Below are 27,362 nucleotides of genomic sequence, written 5' to 3'. Positions count from 1 at the left end.
TATAAGTGTTGTTTGTCTGTTCTGTTCTTATAAACTGTCAGTCACGTAGGCGTAGCCTACCTGTTTTGAAACTTGTCCACGTTTTCGGATGGATTTTCAGGCGTGTGCAGGGACTTTAGGGGGAGGGGTGCTCTAGACGGTGGTGAGAAAAGTTTATGAGAGGGGGTCGAGTCATGCTGCCCCGGAAAATATTGAAAAAATATATTGTTTAAGCACGGAGGAGGTTGAGGGGGACGTCCGTCAAAACTCCTTCCCTGCACCCGCGCCGGAGTTTGGTTTGTGTATTTAACTGCACAGTTTGGGAAAAGAGGGGCGGGATATGGCTTAGTAGTAGGACGCTCGCCTGAGGTGAAATGGGTCACTTCATCAATTATCCATTTCCATGTAAACTTGTAAAATCATTCAAAACTTTTGGACGTCAACTTTGGTACCATAATACAGTAATCAGCAGGCTTGTAAGAAATCATATTAATTTATGCATTTAATTTTTGTGCTAATATCCAATTATTATTAGGTCCTCGACGGACACTTACTTCAACTACCTGGTCTGTTTGTCCAGGACAGTTGGTTAGTGGGTTAGTGAGAGAGAAGTACGTATAGTGGTCTTCTTCTTCTTCGAACGCTCAAACAGGGACCCCATTAGCTCGAACAAATGCTGCTGTGTGTTGCAGGTTTTCCTTGAGGCCGAATAGTTTCTCATTCAGCGGTTCATCTGAAGGCCAAACTGCTTTTCTCTGGTGCTGGTTAGCTGGTTTTGGACCCTTTCAAGGCATAGGGCCCGGCACTCTTCCACCCTGGCGACTGGTATATCAAAAGCTGTGGTATGTGCTATCCTGTCTTTGGGATGGTGCATATAACAGATCCCTTACTACTAATCGAAAAAATGTAGCGGGTTTCCTCTCTAATACTATACCAAATGTTTGACATCCAATATCCGATGATTAATAAATCAATTCTCTAGTGGTGTCAGGGTGACCACACGTGACATCACAGGCGTACGGGTTCCCGTTTTTGTAAAACAAGAAGTTGAAGCTTTGGTGAAATAATTTAAAAATAAGAAATAAACATGATAGAAGTGAAACACTGATTAAACATTGTTTTAATGTAGAAATACCACATCATAGACATATTGACATAAGTAGACACATATTCTCTGTCCACTTCTATTCTCTACTTTTCACCGGCCTCGGTGGCGTCGTGGTTAGGCCATCGGTCTATAGGCTGGTACGTACTGGGTTCGGATCCCAGTCGAGGCATGGGATTTTTAATCCAGATACTGACTCCAAACCCTGAGTGAGTGCTCCGCAAGGCTCAATGGGTAGGTGTAAACCACTTGCACCGACCACTGATCCATAACTGGTTCAACAAAGGCCATGGTGTGCTATCCTGCCTGTGGGAAGCGCAAATAAAAGGTCCCTTTCTGATAATCGGCTATAGTGGCGACAGCGGGTTTCCTCTCAAAATATGTGTGGTCCTTAACCATATGTCTGACGCCATATAACCGTAAATAAAATGTGTTGAGTGCGTCGTTAAATAAAACATTTCTTTCTTTCTTTCCCTACTTTCCTAGAAGGAAATAACTTTCAATAAGTACGTCTCAATACAAATTGGTTTTGGTACAAGCAGGATTTAGGAAAGGATACTCTACTATCGATCATATATTTTCCATTAGTGGTATTATAGAACTACTAAAAAGAAGAAAGAAGAAGCTCTACTGTGCGTTTATTGACTGAAAAAATGCTTTCTACAAAATCTGGAGAGTTGGATTGTGGTCCAAATAGTTAAATAATAATATAGATGGAAACTTTTTAAGAATAATTCACAATATGTATAATAACATAAAATTCTGTGTTAAAAAAGATGGTTACTTATCGAAAAAATTTCAATGCAATATTGGCGTTAGACAAGGCAAAAATTTGTCTCCATTTTTATTTTCTTTATATTTAAATGACTTGGAGGACTTTTTGAAAGCAGCCAAGTATAAAGGTGTGTCAATTACTGCGTATGACATAGATATATACTCTGATCTTGGTCTTAACTTACTAACTATGATGTATGCTGATGATACCGCCCTACTAGCAACAGAATCTGAAGATCTTCAACAACTATTAAACGCATACAAGGACTACTGCAAAACTTGAAATCAACATAACAAAAACTAAAGTGGTGATATTCGGTGGAAACAAAAAGGACTATAGAAGTAAATGGTTTATAGACGACGTTCAGCTTGAAAGTGTTGACGAATATAAATATCTCGGCATTTAGCTTCATAAAACAAATAAATTTAACTTATGTTAGAAAACCTTATTTGAACAGGCATATTGTTTGTCTATAGAATACCGAATCCAGTTGTTCGACTCGGTTGTTGTACCTATTTTGTTGTATGGGTGCGAGATATGGGGTTTTGCCAATCTCGATAATATAGAAAAACTTCATATTCAATTTTTAAAATATCTAGCTCCAGTTGGAAAGAATATTCCTATAAATATGTTATATGGTGAATTTGGAAGAAAACCCCTTTACCTGATTGTATTTTGCAGAATGGTTTGTTTTGGGGCTAGACTTTTAACAGGTAGAAGTACAAAATTATCCTTGTGTATTTACAAACTAATGTTTTGACTTTATTCAATATGGCACAGAATATAAATGGATTGTACATATGCAAGATATATTTTACAGACTCGGTTATAATAATGTATGGGACGCACAGCATTTTATATCTGTTCCATGTCTAAAACGAACCATTGAGCTACAACTAGAAGACTAATATACTCAGAACTGGCACAACAGTATTACTGAATCAGGGAAATGTTCTACATACCTGCTCTTTAAAGAGAAAATAGAATTTGAAAGTTACTTTAATATACTTAACAGGAAAAATTATACCACTTTTCTCCGATTTCGTATATCTAATCATGTCTTACCAATTGAAAAGGGCAGGTGGTCCAATGTTCCAAAAGAAGATAGAACATGTACATTATGTAATATAGGTGATATCGGAGATGAGTTTCATTATATTTTTATTTGTGATAAATTTAACAAGGAGCGAAACAGATTACTAAAGATTACTAATGTTATTAGACCAAATGTAATTAAATTTAGAGAACTGTTTAACTGTAAACGTGTCAGCATCCTTAAAAAGCGTTGTGAACTTATTAATATTATAAATAACCACTTTACCTCCTGAAAACCCATTTTAAATAATTTAATCTTACTTATTTGTTTGTTATAACCACTTGTCACTTAACGTATGTGTGTATATGTATATATAATGTATATAATGTACTCCTCTGATGCCACCGGATGGTGGCTTTGAGTGAAATAAAGTTCTGTTCTGTTCTGTTCTGTTCTGGTACATCGATACAAAATTAAAATAGGATTCAGTAGTATTGTGATGTCATAGGCGTACGGGGCTACCACTTTTGCAGGGGAGCAGGCTGGCTTTTGCCCGAATTAAACGAAAATGCCCGAATCTGGATAACAACATTTATTCATATTAGCATTACTGCCAAACAGCTATGTAGGGTTGCAAACGAATCACTGTACACATTTTAAAATGGATTACAATTAATTTCGAGGGTAGAATGATGGAAATACATTGTAAAAAGGTCTCAGTTTAGCACATTTTGCCAGAATATCTGTATAAGTTTTGCCCGAATTTGAGGTTTTGCTCCAGCACTGGGGGAGGGCAGTTGCCCCTCCTGCTCTCATGTCTCGTACGCTTATGTGTGATATAACCACTTTATATATATATATATATATATATATATATATATATATATATATATATATATACTCTTTAAAAAAAAGTAAGGGAACTCTAATAAGAATTTACAATTGCCAAAATTGTAAGGTATATTAGCTGTGGGGAATGGTTATATGATAATAGTGAATTAATTGAGCAAACATTACAACCGGTAGTTCAGTATTACAGTAGGTTTTATGACCACCAAAAATCTTGAAGGACGATTGGGGTCAGAAGTGAAATTTGAAAGTTGACGTTTTTTATCAGTAGTAGGGGATACCGCCACGATGTGTCAAACATTCAGTCGACGAGGCATACTGCGTATGAGTCTCCAAATGACCATTTGAGGGAGTCTGTTCCACTCCTTTTGCAGCGCCTAAGTTCCGCTAACGTGGTCGGCGGTCTTTGACGTTGACGCAAACGTCTCCCTTTCATGTCCCAGACGTGTTTCAATGGGGGAAAGGTCTGGGCTCATTGCTGACCATGGCATTCGATAGATGTTGTGCTGCTGGAGGTGAGCATTGACGATTCGTGCACGGTAAGCACAGGCATTGTCGTCCTGAAAAACAAAACGTCGACCCACACGCCTAGCAAACGGGACGACAAAGGGTGTCAGTATGTTATCCCGGTACTGCCCAGTGACCCTTCCTTGCACAATATGGAGGGGGATTCTGTCAGTCATAGTGATACCACCCCACACCATAACCGATCCACCGCCAAATCTGTCATGAAATCGCATTGTGACGTTCATTTCGTCATCGCCAGACCCGACCACGCCTGTCAAGGAAGTCCAAAAGAATAGGAACTCATCTGAAAACATGACACGTGACCAGCGACGAATACCCCAGTTCTGACGCTCCCTACACCATTCACGTCTGTGGGCAATGTAGCGATTTGTCACAGTAGGCACAACCCGGGGCCGTCGAGCATGAAGATGGGCTACATGAAGACGATTTCTAATCGTCTGACCCGTAACTTGGACACCAGTAGCCTGGTGAAGGTTTGCAACAATTTGATTTGCCGTTTGAGCTCGATTTCTTAGAGCCTGGTTACGGATAAATTGATCCTGTTCTCCTGTCGTTGCCCTGAGACGACCTGAACGGAAGGAAGGAAATGTTTTACTGAACGGGGTCGATCGTCAACATTTTGGGTTTGTTGGTACCTGTTCCATAGTCTGGTAATTACCGACTTCAAAACATTGAAGGTGTTGGCCACTTCACGCCGACTTCTGCCCGTTTGCAGCATGCCACTAGCCCGTAAACGCTCATCGCGTTGCATACACCGCATCGCAAATTGAAGCAATAAAAATGACTAAAAACAAAACAACAACTGTATGATCAACACAATGAAAAAGATTGACATAAATAATGTTCCAGTGATTAATCGACCTTCCTGAAAATTGTCAAAATCGTGAATGACACCCCACGCACGTGTATGGGGCAATTGCGTGATGCACGTGTAAACTATGGAATGTGTTTCGGTGTGTTGATAAACAGACCTGAATGTTCTTTACTAGCATCTGTGGTCAAAACGTATGTTCGGTCTAATAGCTGATATTAACATTAGTATTTCAGGTTCTATAAATATATATATATATATATATATATATTATTGTATCAATGCATCGATGTACCGTGACGTACCTATCGTGCGTGGAATACTACGATTTGTAGTAAAGACCATTAGTCAGATAAAAGTTGATTACCGCTTTATGCAAGCAGTGAAGATGTCATCCGAAATGTCTTCGAACCAAACCAGAGCACATAGTGTCGATGTTAGGACACATCATTCCCGATCTGCACTGTTTGCCTCCAGAAGTATACTACTCAAAAGAATTTAAGGGTCAAAAATTTATAACCAAATAAGTTTCAGAGTGTATTAGATTGATGATGTAAACTACACCAAATTTTTTATTTATTGTTCCATATTTACAAAAGACCACAAATAAACGTCACTGTATACAAGAAAGTCACTTGACATGCTGTCAAAGTTGAAGGTTGTCAAACATGGATTTTACACATTAGAACATTCGTTTAATAGTGTGTGAATCCACCCTTGGCGCGAATACACTCGACACATCGTTGCCTCATGCTGTTGATCAGACGTTGGCATGGCATGTTTATCCCGAACTCTCCTGCCTAATTCGTCCCAGGCGTCTCTATTGGGGCCAAGTCAGGCGAATATGCTGGCCAATCCATCCTGGCGATACCTTGTTGTCTGAGAAAGTCCGTTACCACCCTGGCGCGATGGGGTCTGGCATTGTCATCCTGCAGAACTGCCCCGCCGCCAATCTGCTGAAGGCCTGGGAGAACCAACGGCCGGATAATCTCATTCAGATAGCGGATTCCATTCAGATTGCCATCCACTACAGGACCCCCCTCTATGCCGCCCCACACCATGACGCTGCCACCACCGAACCGGCGACGTTGTCTAACGTTAACGTCAGCGAAGCGCTCCCCAGGACGTCTGTAGACACGAACCCGACCGTCGTTGAACTGGAGACTAAACCTGGACTCATCAGTGAACATCACTCGACCCCACTGAACACGTTGCCACCGCAGATGAAGTGTGCACCAGTGACATCTGGTCGTTCTGTGACGTGGTAGGAGTGGTGGTCGAACAGCCTGGCGATGGCAGCGTATATTATTGGCTCTCAGACGATTGCGTATGGTTTGATCAGACACTCGAGTTCCAGTCGCAGTCCGCAGATTGTCACGTAATCGGCGTGCAGTGGTTGTGCGTTGACGTAGAGCCATATTGGTGATGTAGCGGTCCTCTCTATTTGTAGTGCTTCGGGGTCTTCCCGAACGTGGACGATTTCGAACAGAATTCGTTGCTTGGTACCGTTCCCACAGTCGGCCAACGACACTCTAACTGACACCAAGTCTCAGAGCAACATTTCTTTGCGTATTGCCATCCTGAAGCCAAGCAATAGCCCTTCCTCGATCTTCGATAGTCAGTTGAAGTCGTACCATTGTCGAATTTGGAGTGTGCACCGTACACACGAACGCAAGCTCCAATTATACGGAAATTCAGCATTGGGAACATGGAATACACGTGCAAAGCGTGCAAATGAAGCGCTTTGTGAAAAAGCAAGTTATGGGCACTTAGCAGACCTTTCGCTTTCGCCCTAATTTACGTGCAAATGTAAGCATGTTTTCGCCATTAGAACTAGTCGACAGTGTCAATGACAGTGGATTTTAATTCATTTATGGGTTGCTTAGACCCACTTTCGTCAAAATGGAACAATACCATGCGTGACATTATGGTCTAGCTAATATAATTGACATTCAGAAAATAATGTCGAAAATATCGTCTGACCCTTAAATTCTTTTAAGTAGTATATATAAGCGTGCGAGACGGGTGGGCCACGCGCCCTCCTTCCCGTGTCAATTGAAGAAAATCTTCAAATTCGATAGCGATGTTTGGAAAATGATTAATGATAAATAATAATAAAAAATACAAATAATAAATCAATATTTATTTTAAGGATTTTTCAAAAAATTTCATAAACTAATAAAAATATTTAAATATTTAAATACTAATTAAGTAGTGTGTATTAAACATATTGTTGCTAGCTTTTCCGGGCTGACTTTGTAGCTTTTCCGGGTTAACTTTGTATTGGACATCTAACATTTCAAACCCCACCATTACTTTCGAACAAAATATCAATCATTACATAAAATTATTTTGTTAAAATAAAAATAAAATTAATCAGTTTTGTTTAAAATTCACCACTAGGCTAGCATATTTGACGAGTAGCAGAGATAACCCTGCTTTCAACTGAATTAACTGGAATCCATTTCATTTCAACTTATATTTGTGCTTATTTGTCCAATTAAGGTTCAAGCACGCTGTCCTGAACACACACCTCAGCTATCTGGGCTGTCTGTCAAGGACACAGGATTATTTGTTAGTTTTATTTGTGGTTAGTGAGAGAGAAGACAGTGTAGTGGTCTTACACCTACCCATTGCACATGACCCCCCCCCCCCCCCCCCCCCCCCCCTCCTACGCCAGTGGCTATAATATACTATACTATACAAACTGGTCTGATCACGGTTTTAAAGCCGTTTCATAATTCAGATGATAATTACACAACACAAGGAACACGTTGATTTTACAATGATTCAAAAGTTAAAGGTTCTTTAGTTTAACAACATCACTAGAGCACATTGATTTATTGATCATCGGCAATTGGATGTCAAACATTTGGTAATTTTGACAGTCTCAGAGAGAAAACCTACTACATTTTTTCCATTTGTATCAAGGGATCTTTTATATGTACCATCCCAGAGACAGGATAGCACATACCACAGCCTTTGATATTCCTGTCATGGTGCACTGGTTGGAATGTGAAATAGCCCAATGAGCCCACGAACAGGGATAATCCCAGACCAACTGTGCATCAAGCGAGCGTTTTACCACTGGGCTACGTACCACCCTCCAATGATGTACAAAACAGTTCCACTAGTGTACTGGTAATGTCATGATGATCACATACAGGATGAATGGTATTTAACTTACTTCATCACGAAATAGAAGCACATTTAACTAAAATGTACATGCTGATCATCATTTCAAAAATGTACATTTTAATTTACCTTAACTGACTGGCCAATTGTAAAGGCCAATTTTAACCAAATGTCCAAGCCAATTTTAACCAAATGTACAGGCTGATGTAACCAAATGTGCAGGTTGATGTAACAAATTCAACAGGCCAATTTCAACAAAATATACCGGCCAATTTTACCATAATGTATTGGCCAATTTTACCATAATGTACAGGCCAATTTTACCATAATATATTGGCCAATTTTACCACAATGGACAGGCCAATGTTACCAACTATACTGGCCAATGTTACCATAATGCACAAGCCAATTTCAACTAACTATACAGGCCAATTTTACCATAATATCCATGTACAATTTCAACAAAATACACTGGCTGTGTTTATCATAAAATACAGAGTACAGACCAATTTTTCAAGGTATCTACTGATTTTACATAATGTACATGATGATGATTTCACTTTAATGTACAATTTTATTCCAACAAAATATACAGGCAGATTTCTTCATTAGATATAATTACAAGCTCATCTCTAGAATGCACAAGAGTGAATATCGTAATTTACAGGCTATCTTACACATATGAAGGTTATTTCGTATAGGGAAGAAAGAATGTTTTATTTAAAAGAACTATCCTGAAGATATTTCCCACTAATAGACTCCATCTTATGTGGTCATGTCGTATAGAAAAAGTACACCCGAGATGGTTGAAATTTCGAATCGGGATGAGGCTTGCCGAGTCCCAGGGTCAAAATGTCCACAACCGAGGGTGTACTTTTTCTATCCCACATGACTGCATATGATGGAGTCCTTTTCTCCCATCCATTCGGTAAATAAACCATTATTTTACACGAACAAAGATGGCTGAAAAAGTAACTTCTTTATTTGACCATTTTATCATAAATAAACTACACTATCATATTTATATTTGCCGCGTCTGTTTCATGTGTTAGATATATAAATTTAACACTACAAATTAACAAGATAGCTTTTATAATGAAGGTTTTAATAACAAAATATCAATCTAAAACTAACCAACTCGCATTAATATGATGTCATATATTACCAACGATGTACTACTCCCCATGTTAAATGCAATGATGTCATAGCCTATACAAGACAGATTTATTCCATATAGGCTGACGTCATGGAATGGGTCTGTCTTGCATAGCTAGGGATGAGAGAATAACAGAATCTCTTTGCCGACTACAATTATACATTAAATACATTTTCTTGTTTAAAATGTCAATATGTGCATAAACAAGGCATTTGTTGTCATCTTAATATTTGTAGTACCAGTAACCCAAACCGAATTTTACGATTAATTTTGTTTGTATAAAAAAACCCAATATTATGAAGTAAAATTATGAAAAATTACTGCTACACACATTAGCTCACAACTGCAAACTTACTGGATATACAGACAAGAAAATTTATTTTATATGTACTTTGTGTCGTCAAAAAAGAGTCAGAAACAATCTATAATGACTGCAATCCCTTTAATGATGCACTCAACACATTTCAATTATGGCGTACGAAATATGGTTAAGGACAACACAGATAATGAAAGAGGAAACCCGCTGCCGCCACACAAAATTAATATCAATGATGTTCACAATATCAGTTTTGACCAATTTTCAGTTGGGTGATTGAGGTTTGACAAACTTTAAGATGGTTAAAGTTTGTTTTGTTTAACACCACTACTATAGCACATCGGCTATTGGATGTCAAATATTTGGTAATTTTTACGTATAGTCTTAAAGAGGAACCCACTACATCTTTCCATTATATGCACCATTCCACAGACAGGATAGGATAGCACATACAATGGTCTTTGATATGCCAGTCATGGTGCATTGACTAGAACAAGATATAGCCTGTGCCCACCAACAGGGATCGATCCTAGACCAACCACGCATCAAGCGAGCACTTTACTACTGGGCTACGTCACTCCCCAGACACAAGATGGTTATGCAGCAACAGAACATTATGATTTCAACACACTGTATAATGTTTTATGCACTCTTCTGGATGAACTTTTCATAACTAATTATTTTCAAACACACACACACACACACACACACACACACACACACACACACACGTCAAATTTGCACTTCCAAATCTTGCTGTCATGAAGACGGTCTTGGTTTTAATATTAATTTTCCAGTCTGGAAAAAACAGAAAACAATGAAAAAATCTTATGCATAAAATATGCCTAATAAACATTGGATTTTAAAACATATTTTTTCTAGTAACTTAAATTATTTGGTTTTATTAGCCCAGCAGGTACTCATAACGTAGAAAATAAAAATCATAATTTCATGCATTGGTTTAACGTAAACTACTATTGGACGATTTGACGCCAACAAACCAATCACCTTGTCGGTACTGAATATGACGTCATCACGATTTGGCAAAGCACACACAATGACATCATGTAGTTTAAAGCATTTGCGTTTACGTCTTTCTGGTTTCAGTGTTAAACTTGTAATAAAATGGTAGTTTAATGCAATTCATTATACATGTAGTTTTTTTTTTTTACAGAATATATAGAATTTTGGGTTTTGAAAATTATCTGTGAATAAAATACAAAGTTAAAGCAATACCCAGAACAGTAAAGTAGTTTACGTCGTTTCTATATACATGGACGTGTAGCTGATGTAGGTTATATCGAAAATAAAGGCTTTAAAAAAAATTAAAATAGCTGGGGTAATAAACAGAATAACAAACTCGGTACCAGTTATTATCAAATTTATGTCCCGAGTGAAATAATTTTCACTAATCACTCGCAAAAGCTCGTGACAAATTTGATAATAACTGGTAACTTGTTTATTATCCTCTATATAATGTTTTGGAAGGTATAATATTTACATTTCCAAGCAAAATTTATTTAATTATGGTGGGAACCTTCCATTAATCAACTTTGAAACTTTTAACAGAGAACATTCTGTTCAGTATTGCGTTGCGATTCGCTATGCAAGTTTCAGAGATTGCTACACAATTTTAAAACATTAACCAGTACTTGCTAATCAATTATCAATTGACTAGAAATATTGCTAATAAAGATTTTCAAAACAAAATGTTCCCTGTTTTAAGAGGTTAATTTCTGACACCTTAGATGGCACAGACAGCTTAATGCAATAACACACAATCCAATATAGAGGAAAATGAAGTTATTAGATTTTCAACAGAAGACAAAAACTACTTACATCATCACATGACATATTGTAATCATTCAGAACTTGACGACATCTGGATGCAATACTTGGTGTGGTCAAGGCAAACACTTTAAAGGAATCTTTGTTGAAACTTATCTCAGCACAATATTTCACTTTGTAGCTATGATATCAATTGGTATAAATAGAGGATTTGTCATGACTGTTTTTTAATATGGAAAACCTCAACTGAGTCTTATGTTAATTGGTATTTGTCGAGGCTCTGCAATGGTAGACGAGGTTGATATTTTACATTTTGAAAAACATAAGTAGCAAATTATATTTATCCTATAACACATTTAAAATAACATTTCCATTTGATATTTAGTCAATCACAGTACTAATGTTGTCTCCATTAATAATATGACATCATCACGGTTAGCACAAATTAATTTGACATTCTGCATTTTAACTAAATCTTGTGAAAAGGTTATGCTCAGGTATACAGGTCTTGTTAGCATTGACAGCAACAAATTATTGCCTAAAGACCTTGCAAATTTGCATATACCGGTACCGTTATATATGCATGCCATTATTACACAGGTTAATATTGTAAATGATCACATGGGTTTATGACATGGATATCATGGGTAAGTTATAGGATAAATAGTCTTATGGCTCAGTGTTTCAGGCTTTGCCATAAGCAAAATCAAGGTAAGTTGAAGATCACTCTCCTGAAATGGTAACAGGCGTGCAATCACATGGAGTTTCAAATAAAATTTATTACAAATTTTTGTTGCAAGGTGATCAATTTGCAGCTCTCCTAAAATTTACCAGGCGAGTGTGGATGGAAGTGGGAGTGTTGACTCACTTTTGCACTCAACACATTTTATTTATGGTTATATGGCATCAGATATATGGTTAAGGACCACAGATACTGAGAGAGGAAACCCGCTGTCGTCACTTCATGGGCTACTCTTTTCGATCAGCAGCAAGGGATCTTTCGCCACTTCATGGGCTACTCTTTTCGATTAGCAATAAGGGATCTTTTATATGCACCATTCAACAGATAGGATAGTACATACCACAGCCTTTGTTACACCAGTTGTGGAGAACTGGTGTTTTATAGAGGATAACAAACAAGTAACCAGTTAATATCAAAGAAAATGACAGGCACATTTGTTTAATGACACTTCAGTATATTTTAAAAATAGGGTCATTTTTGGTGTGACCGTGTCTAATATATATTTATTCTGACACTTGCTTGAGATAGACGAAACCTGTTCCCATCACACAGTCTACTCCTAAATATAGCAGAAAAGTATCTTTTATATATACTCTCCCATAGACAGCACAGTATATCCTACAGGCTTTAGTGTACTTGGGATTTTATTCACAATTACAATATACTTACTTATAAATTTGTGATCTTTATACTTTTGCACAGCTCTTTACACTGTGTTTTAATTTATCTTTTGAATTTTATATTGATATTTATCATCGATTCATATATTTATCATTGTATTTTTTTTGTGCTGGTGTGTCATTAAACATTCTTTTATTTGATGTGCTGGTTAGGATGGGTAAAACACCAAATCCATGGTGGCTGACTGTAAAAACATCACACCTCAGGTAAGGGCTTTACCATATTTCTCACACTTTAATATCAAGTGATTTCTTTTTCAACTGTTACAAGCATGTTATACTAATAACCAAGTGATCTAAAAAATATTTCTTTATCACCAGATGTAACTAGTTATTGTACCCGTTTTGTAGTGAACTGTAGATACAGTTGTAATGTTACGGTGATATACATGTAGTATCATATCGTGACACAAGAGGTCCATGATACAATACATTGATTTAGGACAGTTGTATAACGATATATACATTATATATAAGTCTTAAAGTCACTGCCCCTAATTCTTAACATACGTATAGCAGACATGGGGTAATCGTAATCAGTAATCGTAATCGATTACAATCGATTACATATTTTCATGTAATCGTAAATATCGATTATTCTGTTTGAGAATACCATGTAATCGATTACGATTACATTACATTACTAATGTAATCGTAATTTATGATTACTTCCGTGATTACTACACTAGGATTAAAGTTTCAAACTGTATGAACTTGCACTTTTTTTATGATTATATATTAATCATTATTACAGCATCCTTCAATATACATATATCTTTAAAGTAATAAAGTTATTACCTACTAGCAATGTAAACAAAGTATGTAAGTTAGGAAAATATTTATACAAAATAATAGGAAGGCATGAATCTATGGTTACTTAGTTTTAAATAGAGTTCTGTACATATATTATTATATTCTCCTTAACTGTTTTATACCAACACCTTCCATTGTCTGTAAATGGTTATATTATGTTATAACGTACATAAGCTTATGAAAACATGCCTATTGACCAAACCTCTTTGATATGCTTGGTAACAACTCAAGTAACAGTGCTAGTAGTGAGCGAAGGGACTATCCTGAGTTTGTATCCTTTTAAAGTTACATTATCTGGTTACCATATTATAACATTATGTACAAATGTGAAATACAAGCTCAAATGCACTTTTAAAAAAGTTGTGTGTGTTCGCTATGAATGGATATTGTCAGACGTATAAGCTTGATTCGTCGCCTGTGCCGCCATAGCTCGGCAAAGCACAAACAACAGCCTGTTGTCAGTTTCAGTTAACGCGTGCGTTTGCCGATTTCAAATTGTAGGGTTCATCTCAAAAAATAAAAATAAAAATCTTGCACTGTACGAAGAACGTTCGGTTGAGGATACAGTACTAGAGTCTTTAGTTAAAACCTGTTTGATCTCAACAACGTATTATCGACAGTCGTACCTTCCTATTTCAGAATTGATATTTTATAAAGTGTTAGTAGAACTTTCAAAGTTTAGTTTGTATACTAGTAACACATTAATCATGTATATATTTTAAAAATAAAATATACTAAAGTAGACAATGAACGTTTTCACTTCTTAATTTTACGTGTTAAAATCGACAAATTCAAATAAATATTATTTCGTTTGGAAAGGGTAAAGTTGGGGGGGGGGGGGAGGGGTGTTTAACGACATCAAAGATAAAGCATATTGATTTAATAATCATCCGACCCCGTACAACCGTAAATAAAATGTGTTGAGTGCATCGTTAAATAAAACATATCCTATCCCTCCTTCCATCTGCTGTTGGATGTCGAACATTTGGTAATTTTGACATATAATCTTAGAGAGGAATCGGGTGCATGTGCAGGGTATTGGAGGTCGAAACCTTTACTTGCCCAAGCTTAAAAAAAATTGAAATGTATTTTTTGGGGGAGCATGGCCCCATATAAACTTCGCTCAACACAGTCTATAACCCCAACCCCGCTGAAATCCCTGCACACGCGCCTTGGAAACCTGCTACATTTTTTTTAGCAAGGGACTGTTTATATGTACCATCCCACAGACAGGATATCACATACCATGGTCTTTTTGTATACCCACCGATGGGAATCGATCCTAGACTGACCGTGCATTTCCAAAAAACACCTTGTTAGGTCTAAGTAATGAATAAAAATAACATATAGTCTTGAATAATGTTACGTAAATCGAACACAGTACACTCTTCCTCTACCCCTAGAGCGTTACGTAATTAGTAAATTTTAAGGCAAATCCCCCACTTAACGACCCCTGGAAAGTTGTTGTACCATACCTCTATGGATATAAATATATTTTGGAGATATGAGACGACCCCTCAATCAATCACGTGATCTCTTGTTGGGGAATTCCATACTTGTGATAAGCCAATGAAAACCGAGATCGGTACGAGCCCGTCAAAAGTGTTCCACTTTCAAAATCATGGCTTTGTTTTTGACCTGGATAAGCCAGCATAGTGAAGCCAATGCGGAGTGCGGCATGATATATATATATATATATGCACCAACCGTAATTGGATTTTCTGTTCTATATGCTTAAATAATACAAATATTCCAGGGAATGTAGTTTTAACATATTTTTTTCTGGTGTCACCAGTAACAGTGACGTCATGGCTCAAACTCGATCTATTGTTTTCTATATTTTCATTTCGGGCTAATGTTGCATTTTAAACCATTATTATAAGTAAATATTTTTTTTAAACGTATCTGTGTGTTCATCTATAATGTGTTTGGTGTTTGCTCTGTTTTTTATTCAAATAAAACAACGACCAAACTAATATCGAAAGAAACTAGGAGTCAGTTACACATTGCCTAATATTTATTTATTTCCTGTGACGTTTTGTCCTGTGTTTTGGGGTTTTTTTTATGGCTTTTTACCTGTCAAATGAATTAGTTAATTTACAAGTTGACTAAAATAATTGATTCTCCAGAAGTCACGTGGCAAGAAAGTGCTGGAGCAAAATATTTTCTGAACCGGTAGAAGACTAAAAAAATATCCTATTCTTTTAATCTTTCTTTTTTAATTTGTGGGTTATATTACTTTATATCAATGGTTACCTAAAATTGTAAGGATTGTAGTGATGCTTTGGAGGGAGGGGTTATATATGTTAAATAACTTATTGCTGTGTGTGGATTTGGCTGCCCAGTCAAGCTTACAGACAAGAGATTACGGTTGTGCGCTGTACGTCTGCAGTTATTAAGACTAACAAAAGCAGAGTCTGCCACAGTACAACCGATCACATTCAACACTTTTGATGTATTGTCAAATGATCATAGTTGACAACTCGTACCTTTGATAACTGTAAACTATATGTCTTGTTTTATGTGACACTGAACTAGAGCAGTTCGGCGATTAAAGGGGCATGCTTTGGTTTCTTTTAGCAGCTTGGGGATTAACACACATGTAATTACATTTTGTCGTTAAATATAATAATATGTTTTAAATATTCATGTAATAAGTAAAGTTTGTTTTGTTTACCGACACTACTGTAGTACATTGATTAATTAATTATGGACTATTGAATGTCAAACATTTGGTAATTTTGACACATACGGTAGTCATCAAAAATAGTTCATATTTGTGAAAATGTAATCATGATTGTAATCATTACTAGGCAGTGTAATCGCAATCGTAATCGATTTCTTTCATTTTCCTTGTAATCGTAATCATGACATTTTTAAGTAATCGTAATCGTAATCGTTACTTTTGTCATGTAATCGCCCATGTCTGACGTATAGGATACATCTTTTTTGTCATGCATAAAAATATTTGTTTAGCTACGGTATTACAAACATCAGAATCCCATAAACTCACTGGTTTGTTACAATTCATAACTTATGCAGTGCATTGCAGGTAATATGTATTTTAACAGTGAAAAAGCTGCAATTGAAGGAAATACTTTACACTGCCTTATAATTAGGGTCAGTGCTGGTAAGTATCACAATATGTCTCAGGATATGTATCGTATCGCGACCAACCTGTATCACTACACCTCTAACTGCACCGGTAATTTGTAAACTTAAGAATAAAAGGTTTACTACAGGAAAGGATACATTGATGGTGCAACCACTCTTTTATGAATACCGAAGAAGAACAAAATTAGAAGTGCGAGACAGCTGATTGTGAAGAACGGATGGTTCCACAATGACTGAGTGAAGGTCACCTGAAAAACAAAACACACAATACTTACTGTTGAGCTACAGTGTAGACAAATGTGACAGGATGGAGTTCATGTTTGCCAAATTGCTTGATATGGAATGTTCAATAATTACACAATGTCAGGTCAGGTGGACGAGTATGGAACGCAGTCATTCTAAATACAGTAAAGTACTTTTAGAACGAACACGCTTATAACAAACTACCGGTTAGAACGAACTGATTGTAAAGTCCCCGATTTTCCACCCTATATATTAGTAATAAATTTGAACGTATAGAACGAACTATGTATAGCGAATTAACTGTTAAATCGAACCAATTTTTTGTCAAAATTGTGAATTTCAGTGCAAATTAGTGCATACACAGCGAACCGATCATAATTGTTTTGTATCTTATTTGTATCTATCAATCAGTAGCATTAACGGCAATGCATCAAAAACGACTATACTGTAAGATCAGTCAGATAACGTCCACGTGGATTTACGTAGTCGATTGGCATCAATTAAGGGAGTAATGTATTGAACAATTAATGGTATGATCTCACTACCCTGCTATTGTTCGCTTGTTTAAGTCCCCATCGCTTCATTGACATTTTGCTGGTGTCCCACAAGAAGACTGACACATACACCTCACTGGCATCTTATCAATTAGTAGCATTAGTGGCAATGCATCCAAAACGACTGCACTGATAAAGTCCGCTTGTCATTACGTAGTAGATTGGTATCAATTAAGGGATTAATACAGTGAGCAATTAACGGTCTGTTCTCACTTCACTGCTAGTTTGAGTCCCCATATCCAACAATTGACTGACACGTGAAACTCACTATACAGTCATTGTAATTAGCATTAAATAACAACCGGATATTTTGTTTTGAAGCTAGGTAACACAAATGTTATGAAATGTTGAATAGTATTCAGTAGATGTGCAATCATGACGGATATGATAACACTGTTTTCCAAAGTAAAGTTGATTTAGCTACGCCTGAATTTCATTGATTGCCTACATCACTATAGCCCTGCAGGCTATGAGACCAATGCTCACTAAGCATACAAAAATAAGCAACTTTGTTTCAAAACGTGACTGACTGAACACTCACTTGATTCAACATGCTGTATTTATTTGCATATTTGCTTCTATTGGTGATAATAAATGAAATATTAAAAAACCCACACCACTAATTTTTGTGTTTATGGTGTTTAAATTTGAAAAATCCAAAATGGCCGACTTCCTGGTGTTCCTGGTCCCTTGCAGTTCGTTATAAGAGTACTTTACTGTATGTTCAAAACATAAAAGTTTGTTTTGTTTGACGACACCACTAGGGCGCCCTAACATTGATTTATTAATCATCATCAAAAGCGTCACTGGTGGATAACAAGAGTGAAAAATCACTTGATTTTGCAGTACCTAATTGTTGAAAACTCCCATATAAGTTAAAGATGAATTTAACAAACAGATTTGAAGACAAATTTATTACCATGTTGATTCAAGAATTTATAGTAAAGTAAATTTATCCCTATATTATCTAACTAAAGTAACATAAGCGTACAAACTTCTAAGTTTGTAGTGGGGCAGACTGGTTTTTGCCCAAATTAAACAAAAATGTGTTAATCTGGATAACAACATTGATTCATATTGGCATTACTGCGTTACAACTAATATTGTGGATAGAATGATGGAAATACATGGTGAAAAGATTTCAAGCCAGCTCATTTCGCCCAAATATCAGTATCATTTTTGCTGGAATTTGAGGAGTTGCACCCCCCACCCCCCGTATTTATGCTTATGTAAAATAATACGTTGGTGTAATACAAAACTATTAATTTTAATGGATCTCTCTTGTAAGTTTTACACAACAAACATGAGTCAGTTGTTGCCCTTTTAAAAAGAAATAACATCTTATTAATTTCACCCTCCACTGAGAAGATTTGAACACCTGACACTCTTTGTGTGTGTCCAGTATCTATTAATGGAGCTAACATTTAGTTCCCACTAGCTGTAGGGTGTATACCGCCAAATCAAATCCCATAGACGACAATAGTAACATATGTGGCTAAAACTCCTACATGCAGGGTATCAATTGACATATACACCATGAAAATAAATACTACCACCCCTCACTCTTAAAGACATTGGGGGTTAAGCTGCTCATTTCTGAGATAACAGGAGTTATGCCCCACCGCTACCCCCCAATCAAACCTTTATTTAAAACTGTATTAAAATTTATAAACTAATACATACATAAATACATAGTGTGGGTTGCCTCCACTAATATAAAATTCTGGCTTTGCCAGTCGGACGATATAATACACCATTATTAAATTAAAAGACATTATTTAACAAATATTGTAAACTGATGGCTAGTGTGTTGTGTATTGTGATTGATTAATTATATTACATTCTTTTTCTGGGATCAAATAAAAATAACACCTGGAAAGCTAAAGATGTCATTAAAAAGTGACATCATCAGCAATGGCGAACACCCAGAAATTATCTCCCCCTTAGAGGTCGCGTCGTCACTATACACCCTAGTCTCGTTTTAAACACCTGTTCAGTAGTGTGATTTGAAGCCACTGGTCGTATAAAATTACTTGTCCACCTCTGTACGAACAGGAAAAGTGGTCATATTTGGCACAAAGAATGTCTGGACTGCATAACGGATCTAGTATATGACAAAATACAACAACAACAACAACAACAAAAAACAAAACTAAACAGTGAATCGCTGAAACTACAAGGCGTCTGTATGTCATTGCCAAAAACCTGTCCATTCTCGGTGTGTGGATTTAAAACAAAATTAATTATTTATATACTATTTGAATAAAATCTAGTTGAAATATTATATTTTCTTCCTTTTATGTATGCTATGTGGACATTTGTTTATTTGTGTGTTTTGTTCACTGCTTTTTGGTGGGGGGGGGGGGGGAGAAAGGGGGGTAGGTGAGTTCATCCTTGATCATGTTTGTTGTCAATTATTTATTTAATTTATTTACTTATTTTTATTTTTAATCAATAATTTCACAGACTAAAAGAAAAACTGTTTTAGAAACAACACTTGTTTTATTTATGTACAGGGCCAGCGGAATGTATTTGAAAGTGGGGATGAGGTGGGGGTACTTATAGTGTGCTGTTTGTTAATAGTTGTGGTGTGTGAGAGAGAGAGACAGAGATAGAGACAGAGAGACAGAGAGAGAGAGAGAGAGAGAGAGAGAGAGAGAGAGAGAGAGAGAGAGAGAGAGAGAGAGAGTGAGAGTGAGAGTGTGAGTGAGTGTGAGAGAGTGAGTGTGTGTATACATGTATTTGAGGGCCAGAACCTGTTGGTGGGGGTTCGAAGGCATGCTCACCCAGAATAAGTTTAAATATCAGATGTTAATATAGGGCCTATGACATCTCCAGACTTTTGAGAACAGTAACTGGAAAAAAGAGGAGACACTGGCCCTATCGGCCCTCAACTCTTCCACAGCCCCTAATACACAATTTGAAGAAGAAGAAAATAATAGTTTGAGACATGCAAATAGCATACATACAATATAAACAGAATAGTGAGATGTGGAGTGCCCATTGAGGTGTAAAAACAATTGTTTCTTGAAACCGACCCTACCTAACAAAAAGGCTTACCCTGATTATTTTTCACCATTTTTTTGTAAGTTAAAAAGAGTACAGATGTAATTTTTTTTTTTTTTTTTTTAAAGTTTAGTAATAGTTTTTATTCATGTTCCCAGAATTTTTTTAGGTACAAGGCAGAATAAAATTTTCTTTTCTTCATTTGTTAAACTCTACATTTGATTATTCCTTTGTTAATCTATCTATAGGAGGCCTATTAGTTGGGTATCTTTTTTGTAAGCTGCAATATGTATGTAGGATGCATTTTCTTTTTATGCTAAGCATATCTGAAATTACTGACAAAAACGCTACCAAAGGATGCTGTGATGGTGGTGTAAACAAATAACTCCAATGAAAGTGAAAATGCTGAAATTAAAGTAATTGGTAGGAGTAGCCTGTGTGGTGGCCATGGGTTTACTTTCTTGGTGAGTCAGTATCTATGCCAAGTGTCAAAACCATGGGTCAAAATTATGAAGGCTGTTTTTCTGAAACAGATATTTAACACCAAATTTAAAATGTGCTGAGATGTCGTAAAAAAAAAAAAAAAAATTTTTTTCATTATTGGTTATTCTAAAGAGACTGTGGAGCTTGTTTTGCAATGTGAGATTTGATTAAATACTTGAGGCATAACAGAACAAACTGGGTTTTTTTGCTATTGACCCAAAAACAAACTAACCATAACAAAATACTTTCCAAATTATAATCTAGAATTCATTTACATAACTATTTTTTTTTTTTTAAATTTGAGAGGGGGGGGGGGGGGGTGGGTGTCTCTTTTTATTCTTTGTCTTTTTTATTATTATTGCCTAACTGGACTATTTTGGACAAATGTAGCAAAATCCCAACATTTTATTCTCCAGTGACTGTTTAAGCCTATAACAGTTTATAATACTTTTACTTTTTGGGGGAGTATGTTGATTACATTGTGATAAATTCTAGCATGACATTGAAAAAACCCACACTGTTGGACTGAAAATATAAATACCAGATAGGTACTGTTTATGTACAGTTTATCAAATACATGTACATGCTAAGCAAGTAACTCATACATTGAACATGAAACAAGCCATGTGTGAATACTGCATGTAATGCATCTCTTGAAATTAATGTAATTAGTGTTAATTGGTGTTGTACCTATATTCACTGTATACTATTAGTAAACCATAAGTGTACTTTTATATATAGTCATAATTATTTCTTGCTGCATCTGGTTTTAGAAATCCACATTTGTAAAATAGCAGTATTTTGTTTCTTTAATTTATAATTTATTACTCTTGCAGGTTTTGGAGAGAAAAAATATAATGTCTAAAGCAGTTTTCAATTGCTGTTAATTTCATTATCAGTGGAAATCATGGAAAGTCATGAATTTTCTTGGTAAATAAGTGTATGAACCATGATAAAGATTATTTACATTGGACTTTTCTTAATATAAGTAATGAAAAGTATAAAATTTAGATACCGGTAGGTCAAATAGATTTATGTTAAAACAGGCTCAGTGAAATCAGAATTCCTATCAGATTATGTCATTTTGTACACACAAATTAAATTATTTACATTAACAAATTGTAAATATTGAAAAACAATACCACTGTCATTTCTAATTTCATGTAAATGTGTATGAAAAAGCATCGTTATATTTCTACTTACATGTGAAAAAAACTAAATTAAGAACAAAAAAACCTATATATTTAATATTTTAAATTTCCTATTTATTTTTCATCATTTGAAAATTTAATATTTATTTCTGTAATTATATATGTATGTTATTGATTTTTAAAAAGTTATTACATGTATACATATAAACATTTTTATTTTTTTTTATTTTACATTGAATATATATATTTATTTATTTATTTATTTATTTTGTTTGGGTTGGGTTGGGTTGGGTTGGGTTTTTTTTTTTTTTCATTTAAATAATTTATTAAAAATAATTGTCGACAAATTCGGTTGAATTTACTCTACTCTGCAAACGAATAATTTGTGGTTTTAAACACGTATATTTCATATTAAATCGCGATAACAAACACTGAATAGTAAATGAATGAATGAATGTTTAACGACACCCCAGCACGAAAAATACATCGGCTACTGGGTGTCAAACTATGGTAAACAAATAACATTGAATAGAACCCGGAAGTAAACAGTGAAGAATGGAACGTGGCGTTTTACAAATTAAAACTTTATTAAATGCTGTTACCGTTTTTTTTATTGCAAACACTCAAGTATTATCAGTCAAATATGCACACATTTAATGGTTTTGGCATGGTGGATATATGATAGAAAGTTGTAAAAACGGTAGGGAGTAGCCTACGTGGTTGGGGAAAACCCACGATTTAGCTGGACATTATTTTGTTCTTTTTTATTCTTCCATTTTTTTATTTTTTTTTACTACCAACTGCGGAATTTCGTAGATTTGTATTATTATTTTAATGTTTAGCCGTTCTACACTTCAGTCACATACATGCTCACAATTAGGTCGGGAATAATAGAGTGGATATACCGATCGGTGCTTTACGACAATACAAATTTAGAAAAAGGAATGGTGTATAGTGCATGAGCGAAACCTGTCGGAAAGTCTCCGATTGTTCGCCATTGGAAAAGGCCAATTTGACGGTTCAAGGGTCTACAGTTAGATTGTAGACAGATCTTTTTTTCAAGAAATACCAAATATACAGTTGAAGAACGATTCAGTTTACAATGGACATAAGCATATGGAGTTTTCAGATTTGCTGGTGTTATTGTCTATTTGATGCCCGCAAATGTTTAATTTTTCACCTCAGGCATATGGTTATATCCTAATTTACATATCAAATTTGGAATTTTCAGTGCCAATTTCTTTTGGGAATAGGTGTATGTTCAATACCACAGAATCCCTATAAATACCAGTCAGTTATATGGTGGGTATGTTACCCCATCTCACAGCTTACCTTTGGTGTTTCTGGATCCCATAACCATGTCCATGCTCCCACCGCAGTGCATACTGATATAAAGACTAGAATAACTGAAAAATACAACAAAAATTATCGTGTGACGCAAAAGTATACAACTAAAATATACATTAATTCAATTATATACTAAAATATTGAAAAGAAGTAGATTGGTTGAAAATGAATTAATTTTAAAAATAAAATATATTTAAGTGAAAAATGATACAGATGAGGTATGACATCATTTATAGAAAAGTTTTTAAATAACATCATGTCATATTGAATATGTTCAGCAACCTGTTAGTTGGAAATGTTATCAATATACATTCATTTGATTTATTAAATCTAAAGTAAAGCATGTTAATGTTACTTGTTTTCTCATATTTATATATTTACCTTTGTTTGACAATGTGTATTTTTGTAGTGGTGTGTCTTTAAATATTCATTCATGTTCATTCTATTTAAATATTTTAATGATGAAAGAATGTTTCACTATTACTTTAATTTCCCCCCAAAATACTATAATGAACTTCTTTACACTTCAACTCTGTAAAAAATTGAGGCAACTTTCATCATTAAAACTTGTTCAAGATTTCAGTTCCATATACATGTATATATCTTTTAGCCAAAACTATGGAAAGATATGGACATCAGACTCCTCTAAGACTAGTTCAATAAGAATACGTTTTAGCTCCAAGTCAGGTCAGGTCAGGTTAGGTCATAGGTTTTAACGTGCACATTCAGAACAATCTGTTGTAGCTCCTCCTATCATGTGAATTTATATGGTATCAGTATCTTAATATGTTAAATGGCCCCCCATAATCCGAGTTAAGGGAGAAATTAATCACTCACCTCACCACATTGTTTTCATATCACGGTTTGGGACATCGTATTCTTCTGACTACTGGCTTTCAAAACATATTTTGCCAGATTTCCTCATCTATACATGTATGGTCACATATTTTCAAGTAGTACTGTGTTGAACCATTTAGTAACAGTAGATCAACTGTCAGCAGCCCTCAAAATTTGTGGCTAAAATCAGCAGTGCCATGCAAAAAGATGTGGCAAAATTAATCTGCTTTAGTTGTGTGTTTTTTTTTATCAATATGAGTTATTTACTTTATTATTTATACCAATTGCCATGATTTGAATTTCGAGGGCTGTGTTTGTGGTCAAAAAGTTGTCAGTAGCATTTCATTTCAGTATCAATTTACAACATATCGGAATGTCCAGCTAAACTTCGCAGAGTTGACCCATCACTCGAGTCAATCATAAACTTAAAAACATAAAAAGTTTTTAAAGTACAGAGTAGGTTATTGGAAAATCAACTGTTGAAGCATATTGAAAAAACAACCCAAATAAGGTTGAGATTTACAAAAAGAACACTAATGGAAACAAACAGCAGAGTACAACAAAGGATTCTGCATCAATGCAAACCACTGAAAAATTGACATTTTTGACAACCGGACATTTTATTTGGCCCCATGGTTTAGAGGGGTTTCACTGCATATGGAAATTTTCCCAGATCAACCCAGCTGACCAAGATATTCTCCAGCACTAAAAAGAACAAAAACAATGATATATGCAGTAAAATCTGTCTAAACCAGATCACGCCAGGAACCTAATATTTATCTGATTTAGACAGGATCTGGTGTTTAAAGGGTCACATTTTAGTATTTAGAAAATTTGGAACTGTGAAACTTGGCCGGTTTTAACACACTTCAGGTTTGTTCATGGTCTGGTTTTGACAGGTTTCACTGTATATACATATCTGGTAAACACTGGAAGTACAGTTTGAGTTTGAGTTAGAAATCACTTTCCTTTAAACTAATCTCAGGGGAGTAATGGAGAGCTAGAGTGATAGTTCTCCTTATGATGAGGTCTGATATGGTACATGGGCTTTTTTAATCAAAGATAAAAATGATCTCACTTCTCCATACTCTAGCAGCAGGCTGTAACTTGTCAATGACTTCAGTCAGTCGACGTTCAAAAGCTTTCAGATCTGTAAAAAGAACATATTTACATTTGTTGTTATCGTTAGCAGGTCATACATGTGCAGAATTTCTGCCAAAGGGTACGGAGGTTAAAATTTGAAGTACATGAAATGCTGTATCTAATTTATAAAATTTTAAACTCATAACCACCTAATAGGGACACTTATGGTCAGTTTTGTTTTTATTATGCACATCATATTATGTATATATACATGAATATATATGTATATCAGAAAGAGTTCCGCCTGTTCCCCCATTTGGTGTATAAAATCTGCATGGTGATATTGGATTATGAAATATCAATATTAAGATCAATGACAGTCACTCTTTACGGCCAAAAATAGTATACAGCGAGAACTGGTTGGAACCAGATAGTTTGGAGATGAAATATCTGGCATATGGATTTTCCAAACACCTCCTGCCAAAATCATGCTCGGTGGACGATGAGTGAATGGCATGTCATGTGTCATGTCATAGGGTTTTACGTGCACATTCAGAACAAGCTGTTGTAGCGCACGCCTGTCGTGGGCACAAGAGCTGGCTCCTCCGTCCATGACAGGAAAGGTGGGGGGAGGGGAGAGGAGGGACCGCCTGCACTGGCAGGTGCAAGGGACCACCAGCAGCCCGATCAAATCGGTAGCAGGCGGGTGGTGGTGGTGGTGGTGCTATGGAATTTGAATGGAGCAGTTAAATGCCAAAGAGAAAAGTGTCCGCAATTTTGATTGAGGGAATTTGGTGCAATTTTGAACGGTCGGTCGAAAGGTAAATGGCCGAGCTAATATAGGTTTTGATATTAGTGAATCGAGAGTAGCTCGTTAATTTTAGACCTTCACGATGCTGTGGTGTCTCCCTAGGTTGCCCATAGGGCCCTTATAAAGGGCCTGACCACTTCTGGTCGAGGCATCAGTGAATGGCAGCGTTAGGGTGGATATTTGTACATGTATCGCCTGTCAGTCAAGTTCCAAACCTCCCACAAAGTTCCCTTGGCATTCCACCTCATGTGACTGGAGCCCCCCTAAATGGATTTTCTGGATCCGTCACTGCATATTTTTTAAAAATAAATAAATAACAAAATAACCAAAAGGAAAACATGGCCCAGGGCCTTGTTCTAGTCTGTCTTTATGTGTCAAATGAGCTTGTCGATCCACTTCACATTTAATTTGCTTAAATTTACAACATCTCAGTAAATTCTAGTGTACCTGTTGTCAAAAATATGCTAAACGTAACATCCCATAAAAATGCTTATTTTTATTAGGTGCAAAATATGACAGGATCACAATTTTTACAAAAATACAACAAACCCTCAGTCTGTTCAGCCATTATGATTACGCATAGAATGAGAGATGTAACAAGAGTTTTGATTGGGTACTATTTCTAGATATTAGATATGAATTTTATTACGAAACTTGCTACTAATTTGAAATTGTCTTTTAAAAGTCTGAGCCTCTGTGTATGATACATTAGAGTTCAGGAGTTCAGACTCAAACATCATAACTCGATTTGCATAGCGTTACTTAGTAATTTAGCCTACTACCGTCGGCGTTGTCAAATTCAGTTGAGAGTTGACGGCAAATGAATCAGACTGTTTCAATAAATGACATTAAAAACAAGAACTCAGCATCATTAATATAAAAATTATTACCGCATCCTACCATTTACTGTCCACAAAAACATTTAATTTCATAATTTAATTTGTCATTCGTGTATCCGCATTTTACTCAGCGTATGCATAGACATCTGCTTGAGTTACACCTTTGCCTTTTCTCTCGGTT

The 27,362-nt window shown here is 35.8% G+C and overlaps 1 protein-coding gene across 1 annotated transcript; it reads right to left on the bottom strand.

Annotated features, from left to right (window-relative positions):
- Positions 1-9,372: 9,372 nt before the first annotated feature.
- On the bottom strand, positions 9,373-26,917 carry LOC121389506 (nuclear envelope phosphatase-regulatory subunit 1-like). Its single transcript, XM_041521161.1, has 6 exons — positions 26,892-26,917; positions 25,527-25,598; positions 23,597-23,670; positions 16,966-17,075; positions 11,530-11,584; positions 9,373-10,488 (listed from the first exon to the last, which is right to left on the bottom strand). Exons 1-6 carry the CDS (start codon positions 26,908-26,910, stop codon positions 10,450-10,452), a joined length of 369 nt encoding a protein of 122 aa, XP_041377095.1. The 5' UTR covers positions 26,911-26,917; the 3' UTR covers positions 9,373-10,449.
- Between the last annotated feature and the right edge of the window lie 445 nt (positions 26,918-27,362).

This window comes from Gigantopelta aegis, chromosome 14 (genome assembly GCF_016097555.1).
Source record: "Gigantopelta aegis isolate Gae_Host chromosome 14, Gae_host_genome, whole genome shotgun sequence".
NCBI lineage: Eukaryota > Metazoa > Mollusca > Gastropoda > Neomphalida > Peltospiridae > Gigantopelta > Gigantopelta aegis.
The sequence above is the reverse complement of the archived record's forward strand: the minus strand, read 5'-3'. Positions and strand labels throughout refer to the sequence as shown.

Coding starts and splice junctions, on each gene's coding strand:
- LOC121389506 (XM_041521161.1), bottom strand. Junction 23,671..25,526: donor TGCTGCTAGAGTATGGAGAA/GTGAGATCATTT, acceptor TGTATTTTTCAG/TTATTCTAGTCTTTATATCA. Junction 10,489..11,529: donor ACAATATGTCATGTGATGAT/GTAAGTAGTTTT, acceptor TGTTTTTTCCAG/ACTGGAAAATTAATATTAAA.